Source organism: Papio anubis, chromosome 6, assembly GCF_008728515.1.
Source record: "Papio anubis isolate 15944 chromosome 6, Panubis1.0, whole genome shotgun sequence".
NCBI lineage: Eukaryota > Metazoa > Chordata > Mammalia > Primates > Cercopithecidae > Papio > Papio anubis.
Window position 1 is genome coordinate 31902599 of NC_044981.1, and position 12953 is coordinate 31915551.

At 54.4% G+C, this 12953-nt stretch overlaps 1 protein-coding gene across 5 annotated transcripts; it reads right to left on the bottom strand.

Annotated features, from left to right (window-relative positions):
• Window positions 1–5000: 5000 nt before the first annotated feature.
• Window positions 5001–12347, bottom strand: BAK1 (BCL2 antagonist/killer 1). 5 transcript variants are annotated; one of them, XM_021936725.2, is made up of 7 exons: window positions 12081–12347; window positions 9872–9981; window positions 9609–9709; window positions 8224–8359; window positions 7729–7872; window positions 6480–6660; window positions 5001–6353 (listed from the first exon to the last, which is right to left on the bottom strand). In XM_021936725.2, the coding sequence occupies exons 3-7, from the start codon at window positions 9676–9678 to the stop codon at window positions 6249–6251; spliced, it is 636 nt and encodes a 211-aa protein (XP_021792417.1). In that variant the 5' UTR covers window positions 9679–9709; window positions 9872–9981; window positions 12081–12347; the 3' UTR covers window positions 5001–6248. The 5 variants fall into 5 exon arrangements, with proteins under 5 accessions (XP_021792417.1, XP_003897507.1, XP_003897509.1 ...); XM_003897458.5 differs by lacking the exon at window positions 9872–9981; XM_003897460.5 differs by lacking the exon at window positions 9872–9981 and having other exon boundaries at window positions 8224–8297; window positions 12081–12346.
• Between the last annotated feature and the right edge of the window lie 606 nt (window positions 12348–12953).

A 12953-nucleotide genomic window follows, 5' to 3' on the forward strand; every position in this document is an offset into this window, starting at 1 on the left:
CCTGCAGGGGGCAGGGGTTTGGGACGAGGGTGGGGAGGGCCCCTGAGCCAGAGCAGCCGGGTGCTCTTCCAGTGTGCATTCCAGTGGGAGGGGCTTCCTGCCATCACGCCGTCTTTGTGTAGAGCTGGCATGAAAAAGCAACTTTGTCAGTGGAGGTACACCAGGCTGCTTGGCACCATGCAATCTAGATTTGGGGTGCCAGGCCCATTACCGGAGCGGTCTGAGAACACCAGCGTTTGAACATCCTAGGCCTGTGGACATCGCAGTGTCTCCCACTGGTGGAGGGGGCTGGGGAGAGGGAGAAGCATGCATTGAATACTCCAAAGAATCCCCAGCCTGGTGAACTGAGCATGGATGTGCCCCCTCTAGCCAGGAGAAGGAAGGGCTTTTCCTAGTTAGCCTATTCTGCAGGCCACCCAGAATGAAAGTCGTGTTAAGACACTCACCTGGCCGGGTGCAGTGGCTCATGCCTATAATCCTAGCACTTTGGGAAGCTGAGGGGCGGATCATTTGAGGTCAAGGGTTCGAGACCGGCCTGGCCACATGACAAAACCCCGTTTCTACTAAAAATACAAAAATTTAGCCGGGAGTGGTGGCATGAGCCTGTAATCCCAGCTGAAGACTGAGGCAGGAGAATCGCTTGAACCCAGGAGGCAGAAGTTGTAGAGAACTGAGATTGTGCCACTGTACTCCAGCCTGGGCAACAGAGTGAGACTCCATCTCAAAAATAAATAAATAAGTAAATAAACAAACAAACAAATAAATAAATAAAGACACTCACCCATTCCACTAGGCATCACAACCAGGAGGATCCCCCATGCCCTTACTAGGCTAGCGCTCAGCTTTTAACCTGCCCACAGCCCTTCTCACACACAGCCTGGTAGTAGTGTTATTTAGGTACCTGCAAATCTGGGTTTTTTTTGTTTTATTTTGTTTTGTTTTTTTAAGCAGACATGGTAACTGTCATCTAAGTGCCTCTTGTACTCTGATTCACAGCTTCCAAATTTCAGACACCAGACATGCCAAATTCATCTTGCCTTTCCTCAGTATGGCCCACCTGAGACTTTAGCAAGAAAATATTCACACTCTTGAGGAAGCCTAACCATCCACTGGAAATGAATTGGATAAGCTGCCCTCAGTGGTGTCAGAGGTCAGGTCAGAGCAGGTCAGGTTAGAACATGAGAAGGTTGGTAAGCCCAGTCCCACACAGTCAACCATCACAAAAGTCTGTGCCATGAACTTCGCAGAGTAGGTTCGCCTCAAGGTTCAGTGGAGCCTTCAGTGTGTCCTTAGCCAAAGCTGTTTGGAACAAATTGTGACATTGGACACCAGGAATGATTTCAAGATTGCAAAGGAAGAGCTGAGATAAATGGAGCTAAGAGATGTATTGATTCATTCTTTGATTCCAACAACCGATGCCCACTCACATGTTACTCACCAGATGCCACATACACACTTAGCCACATGCACGTTCACACTCTCACATGCATCCATTTGGTGCCTGCCCACGTCCACTGCCAAATTCCATACTCCAGGTAAAGGGAGATTGTGTGGTTTCAATCTCTTCGGCTATGAAGTGGCTTTTCCTAGAAAAGTCCAGTTTTTGCCTGCTAGTCCATCACCTGATCTTGGTAATGGGGGTGGGGTGCCCCTTCACTGGATCACTCAGACAATATGCCAGGGATCTGCTTCAATAGGCCAGATCATTACTTTTTGTTCTCTCTCTCTACTTTTTTTTTTTTTTTGAGACAGAGTTTTGCTGTTGTTGCCCAGGCTGGAGTGCAATGGCACGATCTCAGCTCACTGCAACCTCCACCTCCCAAGTTCAAACGATTCTCCTGCCTCAGCCTCCCGAGTAGATGGAATTAGAGGCATGCACCACCATGCCCGGCTAATTTCTTGTATTTTTAGTAGAGACGGGGTTTCTCTATGTTGGCCAGGCTGATCTCAAACTCCTGACCTCAGGTGATCTGCCCGCCTCGGCCTCCCAAAGTGCTGGGATTACAGGAGTAAGTCACCGCGCCCAGACTTTTTTTTTTTTTTTTTTTTTTTTGAGATGGAGTCTCACTCTGTTTTTCAGGCTGGAGGGCAGTGGTGCGATCTCAGGTCACTGCAACTTCCGCCTCCCAGGTTCAAGTGATTCTCCTGCCTCAGTCTCCCGAGCAGCTGGAATTACAGGTGCCCGCCACCACGCCCAGCTAATCTTTGTATTTTTAGTAGAGATGGGGTTTCACCATGTTGACCAGGTTGGTCTCAAACTCCTGACCTCGTGATCTGCCCGCCTTGGCCTCCCAAAGTGCTGGGATTACAGGCATGAGCCACCGTGCCTGGCCTGTTGTATTATTATCTAGTGAACTGAATCCCCTTTCCTCACATCTTACTTTTATATCCTAGGAGTCCAGTGCTCACTTTTAACGTGTCCAGCAACTGCTCAACACACCCCAGGAGAAGCTGGGTTTTGCTGATTCTGGTTCCTGACCTTTGGGCACCTCCAGCAACCTTCGATAACTCCCTTCTCTCTCTACACACACACACACACACACATATGCATGCACACATACACACACACAAAAAAAATCATGATTATCTTTATCTGTTCAGCTCAGATAGAATTAAATCCACATTTGGGCCGGGCACGGTGGATCACGCCTGTAATCCTAGAACTTTGGGAGGCCAAGGTGGGTGGATCACGGGGTCAGGAGTTTGAGACCAGCCTGGCCAGAATGGTGAAACACCATCTCTACTAAAAATACAAAAAAAAAAAAAAAAAAATTAGCCTGGCATGGTGGCACGTGCCTGTAGTCCCAACTACTCGGGAAGCTAAGGCAAGAGAATCGCTTGAACCTGGGAGGCAGAGGTTGTAGTGAGCCAAGATCACGCCACTGCACTCCAGCCTAGGTGACAGAGCAAGACTCTGTCTCAAAAAAAAAAAAAAAGAAAAAGAATTAAATCCACATTTTACAAGCATCTTACAAAATGGGGCCTCCCCATCTGAAGTGCATACAACTGGAGCAGGAGGGGCACATTTTTGTCACAGGTGAAAAAAACAAAACAAAAACAAAAAAAACAAAACTAGTGGATATGGTGGTTTAAGTTTAATGAATAAATGTAAATTTATTTTAATGCATTCAGGCGACTATGTCATAATAATTTGTTCAATATACTGAGTGATTTTAGGCTAAGGAAGGATTTTTTCAAACGAAAGGGTTTGGATGGACACTCGGTGACTCTCTAATATATACTCTCCAGAGGAGGTAAAAACAAATACGTGAAGGTAAAGCGGCAGGATAGGGGTGGGGAGAATGTGAGGCTGTTGTGTGCAAGGAAGGGCGGGTATCCATACTGAAACTGCAGAACTAAGCAGGTGACAGCTGCACACCGCTTCTTTCCCTGGCCGGGCTGCTCCAGCTCAGTGACATCACAGACTGTGACGAACCCAGACGTATTTGGTGGAAACCAAGCCAGAATCTCAGAAGCAGCGCACAATTTGGATAGAAATGAGTTATTTTGGTTTCTCTTCCCTAATACCCGCAAAGCCCCTACACTCCCGTTATCCTCGCAGCCCCTGGCTGGCTGTGTCCGACCTAACAACTTCTCATCCCCTGGTTTCAGAACATCCTGGCGGCAGAATAGAGGGCGTTGGGGGGCGGGGCAGGCCAAAACTTTTTGGGCTGCCCCACCCATGCCTTTCCGGTTAGCGTTGCAACTCCTTAGACGAGTAGGCTAACCACAGCCCACCTGCCTTTCTTCCAGCGATGCAACGATCTGTTCGCCGGTCAATGCTACACGATGTTCAAAGCCCAGAGACTGGAGGGGGTGCGCCCCGGAGGCCCCGCCCAAAGAAGGGCACGCTTGCGTGCTCGCGGCGGCGGCGGCCATCTTGGACTCGGGCAACCGCCCACCGCTAGCGTCTATGACATCGGTCGGGGGCGGAGGCGACCCTACACTGTGGGCCCCCTAAAACTGTGCTCGCAAGCCCCACATTGTCCTCCTGCCTCCACGTAAAACTCGAGCCAGTATCCTGGTGGCAAGTCTTCACTACTTGGGTGACTGAGAAAGCACCCGTTTCCTTTTCTGTAAATAGTAGTTTGAGCACCCCCACTCCCGTCTCCATACCTATTATTTGGGCAGATGATGAACTCTCAGCATAAAGCCTGGCACACAGTACGTGTTCTATAAATGTTGTCTGTGAGCTTTTCCTGTACACTGCGGGTTGCCTGGTAGCAACCACCTTCCAGCCACCACTGCCTGCAGCGCCGCCTTCTCCCTTTTTCAAGATTGCATCTGTACTAGACTCTGAAGACCTTGTGGAGGGAAAAGGGGCTTGGCAAGCCCTCCCCAGAAGGGTGAAAGTAAAGCTCACGAGTTCTCTTGGACTTGCATGTGACCGTTCTGGAAGGGCGTCAGAAACACAGACCAGGGTGCCCAGGACTGGAAAGACTGTAGATTTTGGAACATTTCAACGCCCCCATGCTTGTTATTTTTATCACCCCTGGCTGCGTCCCCATAGGGACTCCCAAGCAGCATAAAACTAGAATGAAAGCCCTGCGTGTGTGCTGACTGTGGAGACATCATGAAGGGGGAGCTGGGACATTGTGTCCCAGGCAGAGCTAAATGTGGGGGAGAAGGGCCTTTTGGACCAGCGTGGGTGGTAACCCCAGGCTGGGAGAAGAATTCAGCCCAGGTCTGAGGTGGCCTGTGGGGGTCCTCAGATATGTGCAGCTGCTCTACCAGCTCCGTAGCTAAAGGATCTTCCAGATTCCCTAAAGGGTGGGAAACTGCATGAAACCCAGAGATGAAGGAAGTGCATGGGGAGGGGCCGAGGCTTTCCATCGGGCTGGGGGCTGCAGAACCATACTCAGACCTCTATGGGATTCTGGGGGCCTAGTGTGAGGTTTTTTCAGTAATAAGCCAGAAGCGTGCCAGGCACGCGCAGGTTCCCACAGTCTGGCCTGATGCAAAGAGGGGTAGCAGAGAATACAAAAACTACTAAGTCAGGGTGAGGGGATTGCACAGTTTATTTCCAAACACTCAGAGGATAGGGGGTGGCCTATGGGCTCCATCTGCCCCCGCCTCCCCGCATTTGGCTGAATCAATAACTTCTCCCCCCTCTCCCACAAGACCCTAGGCTGTGCCCAGTAGAGAAGGCACTCTCACCCCCACCCTGAGGAGAGACCTAAACAGGTGACGAGCATGGAGGGTGAGGGGACAGAGTTCAAGTATTCACAGTTCCCCCATCTACACCCCTGGATTACACCGTGCCAGAGCCATGAGGGAGGATCCCACCTCTGGGATTCCTAGTGGTGTTGATAGTCCTCCCACTTAAAACCCTCTAGATGAACTCCCTACTCCTTTTCCCTGAAATAACAAACCAAGTCCTAAGCCCTGTAGCTGGGCAAGGGGGGGCCTTAGCAGGCCACTCAACCAAGGCCCCCAGGGATGGGGGTGAGGTCCTTCACCTGTAGTGAATGGGTTGGGACAAGTGTCTATAAGGCGAGAGGAAGGGAGAGAACTGAGAGGACCTTGAGAGGCAGGCTTGGAGGCTTCTGACACCTAAGTTCAGACAGCTCTGGTCTGCGACTCCACCCCACCCCACACCCCAAGCCCAGAATCCCTGAGAGTCCAACTGCAAAGGCAGTATGGTCGGAGGGAGGAATGGGAGCAGGGGGAGAGTTGGGCAGGACCTTGGCCCCCCTCTCCTAGTAGGTCCTGCTCCTGGGACACACGATGCTTAGGGAGGGCCAGGACCAGGCTCAAGTCCCAGTCCCAGCTCTTAGGCTCTGATCTTCCATAACAGCTGAATCCTGGGGAACATAAGGTATACCCACCAACCGCCACACCCTAGACGTCCTGGCCTCAGGTAGAATGGTGGGAATAGCTCTCACAGGGTATTATAAAAAGCTAAAACCATGAAACACTTTCTGGGGAGAAGTGGCTCCCAGTCTCTTGCCTCCCCAAGTTATCAGTCTCCCCATCTCCTAGCAGACAGGGCTAAGGAGGTCCCAGAGAGCCGAGGGAGGAGGCCACAGCCCCTGGGCCCAGAGAGGGCCCACTAGCACCATGCAACGTTGAGGCGCCTCTGCAGCCTGACTGGCCCCCACACAGGGGACCTCCGAAGCTGGAGTGCACACTTGCTAAAGCTTCTGTACTCTTGAGGGGGGACCCCTGCAAGGGAGCGGAGAAGGCAAAAACTTGGCTTAAGTCCAGGCAGGAGTCTGAGCTGGGACCCCAAAGGGCACCCTTGGGAGTCATGATTTGAAGAATCTTCGTACCACAAACTGGCCCAACAGAACCACACCCAGAACCACCAGCACGTTCAGGATGGGACCATTGCCCAAGTTCAGGGCTGCCACCTGCCGGGAGAAACAAGGTGGTCACAGAGAGGCTGGCAGAAAATACAGGCACCCAGGGAAGGGGCGGGGCCTGAGAGAGGGGCAGCCCCAACAGCAGGGAGGACATTGCAATCCTTGGATACTCACCCAGCCACCCCTCTGTGCAATCCACCGGGCAATGCAGTGATGCAGCATGAAGTCGACCACGAAGCGGGTCACCTGGCCCAGGAAGCCAGTCAGGCCGTGCTGGTAGACGTGTAGGGCCAGACGGTAGCCGAAGCCCAGAAGAGCCACCACACGGCCCCAGTTGATGCCACTCTCAAACAGGCTGTGGGTAGAGCATCCCATACCGTTGGTGGAGAGCCCCCAGGGAGCCCTTCAGCCTGCCTGGCCTCTCCCACCCCTCTCCCAGCTGAAAAACTAAATATAGCTTAGTTGTGAATTAAGGCCACAGAGGCTGCCCCAGCCTGGCCTGTATTTGGGAACAACCCGGGTCTCTGCGAAAGGAGAAAGCTCAGGGCCAGATGAGCTGGATGCCACTGCTGGGGTGTACGCTCAGGTGCAGTGGGGCACAGAGAGGGCAGAGGACAGAGCGAGTGGATGGAATCCGCGGGGAGATTACCTGTGGGTGTTGCTGCTGGCCTGGCAGCCCGAGAGACGGCAGAGAGAAAAGGACAGAGAAGATTAGGGTAGTTCCTGTCATCACAGTGGTATGAAGGCTGGCCTCTAAGTTCACGGGCTGGATATTTCAGCTCTGAGCACTAATTCTAAAATCCATCACTCCTACCTTCACCTCCCGCTTCGATCTACCCCGACACTGACCTCCCTAACTCTGGTGGTAGCAATGGCTAACACTTTGTAAGGAGGACACTGAGCTAGGCATATTTTCCCTATTTTACAAACCAGGAGACTAAGGGCTAGGAAGTTTCACAAAGGCAGAAGGGGCAAAGCTTGGATTTACACCCAAATATTTAGTGTCTTTAACCACTTGGATGCCAGATTATAGCAACTAGGAGCCATTTCTAGGACCTGGCAGAGGTTAGCACCCTTACCATCTTCAGTGTGATATGTGGTGTCAAATTGGAACCATGAAGGATAGCTGTGTCCCAGCTGGGCCGGGGAGCTGTGGGCGACATCCCCACCTCAGGCCCCCTCTAGAGTCCTGATCTAACCAGTCAAGTCCTTGGAGTCAGAGATCAAAAGAGCTGTGAGCTAATGCCCACAAGACGAGTCTGGGACCCCGAGAGAGAAAAACAGGGGGCCGAGACCACATGTGAGTTCACAGCAGACACTGGACACTGACAGAAGGCATCTCCCCATGCCAGGAGCGCATCATGCAGCAGGGTATGGTGTGGTTGTGACAGGACAGAGGAGTGACTGGAGCCGGCAGGGGTACCTGGAGGCAATCTTGGTGAAGTACTCATAGGCGTTCTCTGCCGTGGGCTGCAGCTGCTGCAGCATGGTCTGGAACTCTGAGTCATAGCGTCGGTTGATGTCGTCCCCGATGATGGCGAGCTGCCGTCCCACCTGCCCCATGGTGCTGTAGGAGCAGGAGGCAGGCAGGTGAGCGGGTAACCAGGCAGTCAGGGCCAGGCCTTGGCTCATGGCAGAGGGGGTCTGCCTGAGCTGTCCATGGCCCTGTGCACCCCTTCTTAGAGGTCCCCGACAATGTTCTAAGACATGAGTGTTGGCCTCTGGGACAAGGGGCAGGCATGGGCTAAAAAGGATACAAGGTCCTGGATCGGGGTGGGAGCCCAACATGAAAGAGGAGCAACCATGAGAGAAGGGCAAGACCCCTCAGGTCTCCCCAGCTCCCAGGACCTGCACAGAGACCCGTGCGAGCCACTGCCTCCCTGAAGATGTCCTTGTGGGCCCAGTGGTTGTAACTTACCTGCTAGGTTGCAGGGGCAAGGTGTCCATCTCTGGATCAGCAGGGGCAGCCGCCCCTTCAGCCTCCTGCTCCTGCTGATGGCGGTAAAAAACGTAGCTGCGGAAAACCTCCTCTGTGTCCCGGGCTACCTGCTCCTCTGAGGATCAAAGCTGGGAGTCAGGGAGAGAGGGCCGAACCCTGGCAGCCCCATGCCTTATAGAGGGTTCGCTCTTCCTAAGGCCATAGCTGTCCTCACCCATGGAAAGAAATATCCCAGACGGGCACAGTGGCTCACACCTATAATCCCAGCACTTTGGGAGGCTGAGGCGGGTAGATCACCTGAGGTCGGGAGTTCAAGACCAGCCTGACCAACATGGAGAAACCCGTCTCTACTAAAAATACAAAATTAGCCGGGCGTGGTGGCAGATGCCTGTAATCCCAGCTACTCAAGAGGCTGAGGCAGGAGAATCACTGGAACCCAGGAGGCGGAGGTTGCAGTGAGCCAAGATCGCGCCACTGCACTCTAGCCTAGGCAATAAGAGCGAAACTCTGTCTCAAAAAAAAAAAAAAAGAAAGAAAGAAATATCCCTACTTCAGAGCCTTAGCCGCCCCTAGAACTTATGCTGTGTGGAGAGTTGTTCCAGCACTTGCATTGGGTCCTCACAGTAGCCCTGGGAGCAGGCAATCCCCAGATTGCAGGGGGAAAATGACACAGGGTGTCTAACGTGTGCAAGGTCATACAGCCAGAACAAGCCGGGGAGCTGGGACAGTCCCGGGCATTTGGGCTCTTGAGTCTACGTTAGTACATCTCAGCTCCGCAGCCCTTTGTGTGCAGGGAAATGTGGGAAACAAAATCTGAAATTGTAGCCTCAACCCAGAAAAGTCACACAGGGAGATAGTGACAGACCTGGGAGCTGATTCCCAAGTCCAGGGAACAGCCCACCGTGGGGTGTGAGCTGGGGCTTCCCTGGCTGTCCCCTGGGAAGAAGGAAGGAGGGCAGCCATCTTACTTCCTCCCCAAGTCACAATAATTGCGTTCCCTGTTGAGCAGACCTGACTGGGTGATTGGCCAGCTTACTTCCTTATTTCTCCAGCTGGAGGGATACGGCAGCCAGACCTCACTCTACTTCCTGCCTCCCTCGCCCCTGACCCCGCCCTCTGCTCTGGTGGCACTGTGCCCACCTTATACTCACTTCCTGGCCTCTCCCAACCTCCAGGCCCTCCCCAGTCCAGACTCCTCCCCCTCCCAGGCTTAACCTTGACAGCAGCTTCAGCCTCTGAGCCCGTGGGTTACCACCCACAGTGGGTGAACCGAGGTGAAGGAGCCTGCCTCTGAGTCCTGCTCCTTCCATCCTCATGACAGCACTCATGGTTATGGGATGGGTGAGGGGTAGGAAGACCCTTACCAGAAGCAGAGGGCAGGGCAGGCTCTCCGCATTCCTGCCTGGGAGGACCTGGGCCTTGTCCCGAAGCCATTTTTCAGGTCTCAGTGGAGGACGGGGTCAGCCTGCGGGGATGGGCGAGAAAAAGCAGAGATGGGGGTGAGCATGGACCTGTGACTGGGGACCCCAGACAGGTTGCCATGTCCACATAGGAGAGAGGGTTCCCCATTCCCAGAAAGGCCCTCAGTCCTCTGGGACTTTGGCCAGGCTGGTCTCAAACTCCTGACCTGTGAGTCTGCCCCTGCTTTCCAAAGTGCTGGGATTACGGGTGTGAGCCACTGTGCCTGGCTTCCTCTGGGACTTTTTATTCTCACTCCAGCATGGGTCCCAGTGAAGTCTGCTGGGAGGAAACAACTTCTGAGCACTTCACTGGTGACCCTTCGAGGGAGACAGGGTGAGAAGGTGAGGCAGCCGAGCACAGACTGAGGTATCTGCACCCTCGAGGAGAGTGGCTGCAGCAGTGCCCGCTGGCTCTCAAGCTCATACCACTCCTGGGGCAAGAGCCTGGGGGGTTCTAGCTGTTCCTGGGGCCTCCTGCAGCCCACCCAGCACATGCTTATTGCAAGCGAGCCACTGCCCAGCCAATGGCCCATGAAGGCTGCCCTCAGAGGCCCTACTTCCCTCTGGCTGGTCAGAACACACCTGTTTTTTAACTCTGGGCTGTTAGCCGCAAACATTTCCTGAGAGCCTAAGATATACTCTCCCACTTAGGAGCACTCTGGGTGTTGAACATTGAAAACTCACATGAACCCAGCAGGGTGAGCACCATCATACCCACTTTGCAGGCTGGAAAAGTGAGGCATAGAGGTGAGTGCCCGAGGTCACATCATTAGTGACGGAAAGTCGGGTTGTTTGTCTGAATCTCCATGAGTCCATGTACTCAACAAGCATTTAAGATTTCTTCTTGTTTGTGGACCTCAGAGGGTGTCCCTTCTCAGGGCAACTTTCCCTGTTTACCTCCTGCCTGTGCCTTCCTCACCCCTGCCTTGCAGTGACCGGAGGGAGCCCTCAGGATCAGGGCCTTCTTCGAAGCCCCACAACCTGCCTCGTATTCCCACCACACACCTGGTCTTCTGTCCCCAGCCAACTTTCCTCTTTGCCTGGTCCTGACCGCAGCACCAACGTGCTGTGACCCCTCATCAGGGCGTTTCCTGGATGTCAGCTGTTTCACTTTCAGTTTACACCCCTCCCAGAGCCCTATTTCCCCAGGCACCCTCCGGCCCTCAGAAGGAAAGCGCCCTCCTCCTATCTCAGAGGGAGGGGGTGTGCAGCCCCACCCTGGGCCAAGCACACAGCCCCACCCCCACCGCCCAGGGCCTGGGGACCTTCGCCCACCCTCCTTCCGCTAGGCCTGGGAGTGTTTTCGAAACTGCCCCAAGAGCTCTCGAGAAGGGGTGGAGGAGGACTGGACCACCTGTGCCCTCACCCAGCTCCCCACTCCTTGCTCTGCCGGACACGGACAGGGCGAAGGCAGACTCTCCTTTCCTCCACCTCTAGGGGCAAGGCCTTGTTAAAACAGAACTTTGCAGCCGGGCACAGTGGCCCACGAGGTCAGGAGTTCAAGACCTGCCTGGCCAACATAATGAAACGCCGTCTCTACTAAAAATACAAAACTTAGCTGGGCATGGTGGCGCACACCTGTAGTCCCAACTACTCGGGAGGCTGAGGCAGGAGAATCGAATCGGTTGAACCTGGGAGGCGGAGGTTGCAGTGAGCCGAAATCGCGCCACTGCACTCGACCCTGGGCAACAGAGTGAGACTCTGTCTCAAAAAACAAAAAATAAAACCCCCACCCCCCCGTAGCTCCTTAAATAAGATGGCCTTCCTTCTTCCCCAGTCTCCAGAACCCAGCACCCTCAGGACAGTAGGGCCAGAGGATGCTGACGGCACCCCCAACTCCCTCTACCAACAACCCAGGCTCCTGAGGGGAGCAGGTAGAGCCTCAGGACACCCCCCAAGGCCAGCAACCTATGCTGACTCAGGCCTAGCTCTGTCCCCCAATCCAAGTGGCCTAAATTCCCGGTGAGGGGAGCCACCCCCGACTTCCTGGGCTTGCTGGGCCCTGATGAATGTTCCCCAGGGATACATGCCTGGCCAGGCCCTGGACCCAGTCTAGGGATGTTGAGCAGCAGGAAGCGCTGAGAAAGTTCTCTCTCTGCCCTTGACCTTGGCTCTGACCTCCACCCCCATCTCCCAGACTGTTAAAGGACCCAGTTCTCACAGTTCTCCGGCATCCAGGGCTGGGGCAAGAGGGGAAGCTGTGAGGGGCAGCCAGAAGTAGGCTTGCCACGATCAGGTCCCCAGCCGGGCAGGCGGACCTGCCCAGGTAAGCCTTGAGCTTCCCTTTCCCCACCCGGCTCCTGGCAGGCTCCCTGCCCCACCCTGGGGCTGGGGCTGCTGAGATCTGGGAGGACGGGCAGGACCCTTCCAGCTTACCTGCCAGGATCCTGGCCCAACCCGGGTGGCTCAGCAGGGCAGAGAGAGAGGTCCCGAGGGGCTGGCGGCTGCTGCTCCCAGGGGCTGAGTGGGAGCTCGGCTTCCAGGAACAGGCGTCAGTGCATTCCTGGCATCTGGATGTAGCCTTTGCTTGTCCCTGTGCGGCCTGAGGGACCCGCGAGACTCCAGTGATCATAGAGGTGCCAGCGGCAACCGGCTCCAATCAGCTCCCTCTAGAGGAAGTTGCTCTGTGGCCACCGGATGCAGACGCACAGGCCTGCAGCCCAGAGGGGTGATCTGGGTGGGCCAGGCCCAGGAGCAGCTCCCGCCCACTTTCCCCACCCCACCTCCCAGCCAGGCAGAGCGGCTGTCAGTGGCCCACTGCTTTTCCCATCCCTGATTCTCAATCCTTATCTTTGATCTTCTCCCCCATCTCTACATCAATCAATACCAATAAAAAACCCAAGGTGAGAAGTTTCTTAAGCACTGCTGCATGCCTGGCACTTTAGCAACTATTGTCTCGTTGGATCTTCTCAACAACTCTTGTAAGTGAGTGCTGTTGACAATACCCATTCAGATGAACAAACAGAGGCTCAGCTGGTTTAAGGTGCTCTCTAAAGGTCACTGAGCTGGGTTAATAATCAGTTCTGGGACGGGCGTGGTGGCTCATGCCTGTAATCCCAGCACTTGGGGAGGCTGAGGCGGGCGGATCACTAGGTCAAGAGATTGAGACCATTCTGGCTAACAAAATCAGCTGGGCGTGGTGGGCGGGCGCCTGTAATCCCAGCTACTTAGAAGTCTGAGGCAGGAGAATCGCTTGAACCCGGGAGGGGGAGGTTGCCGTGAGCCAGGATCGCACCATTGGACTCTAGC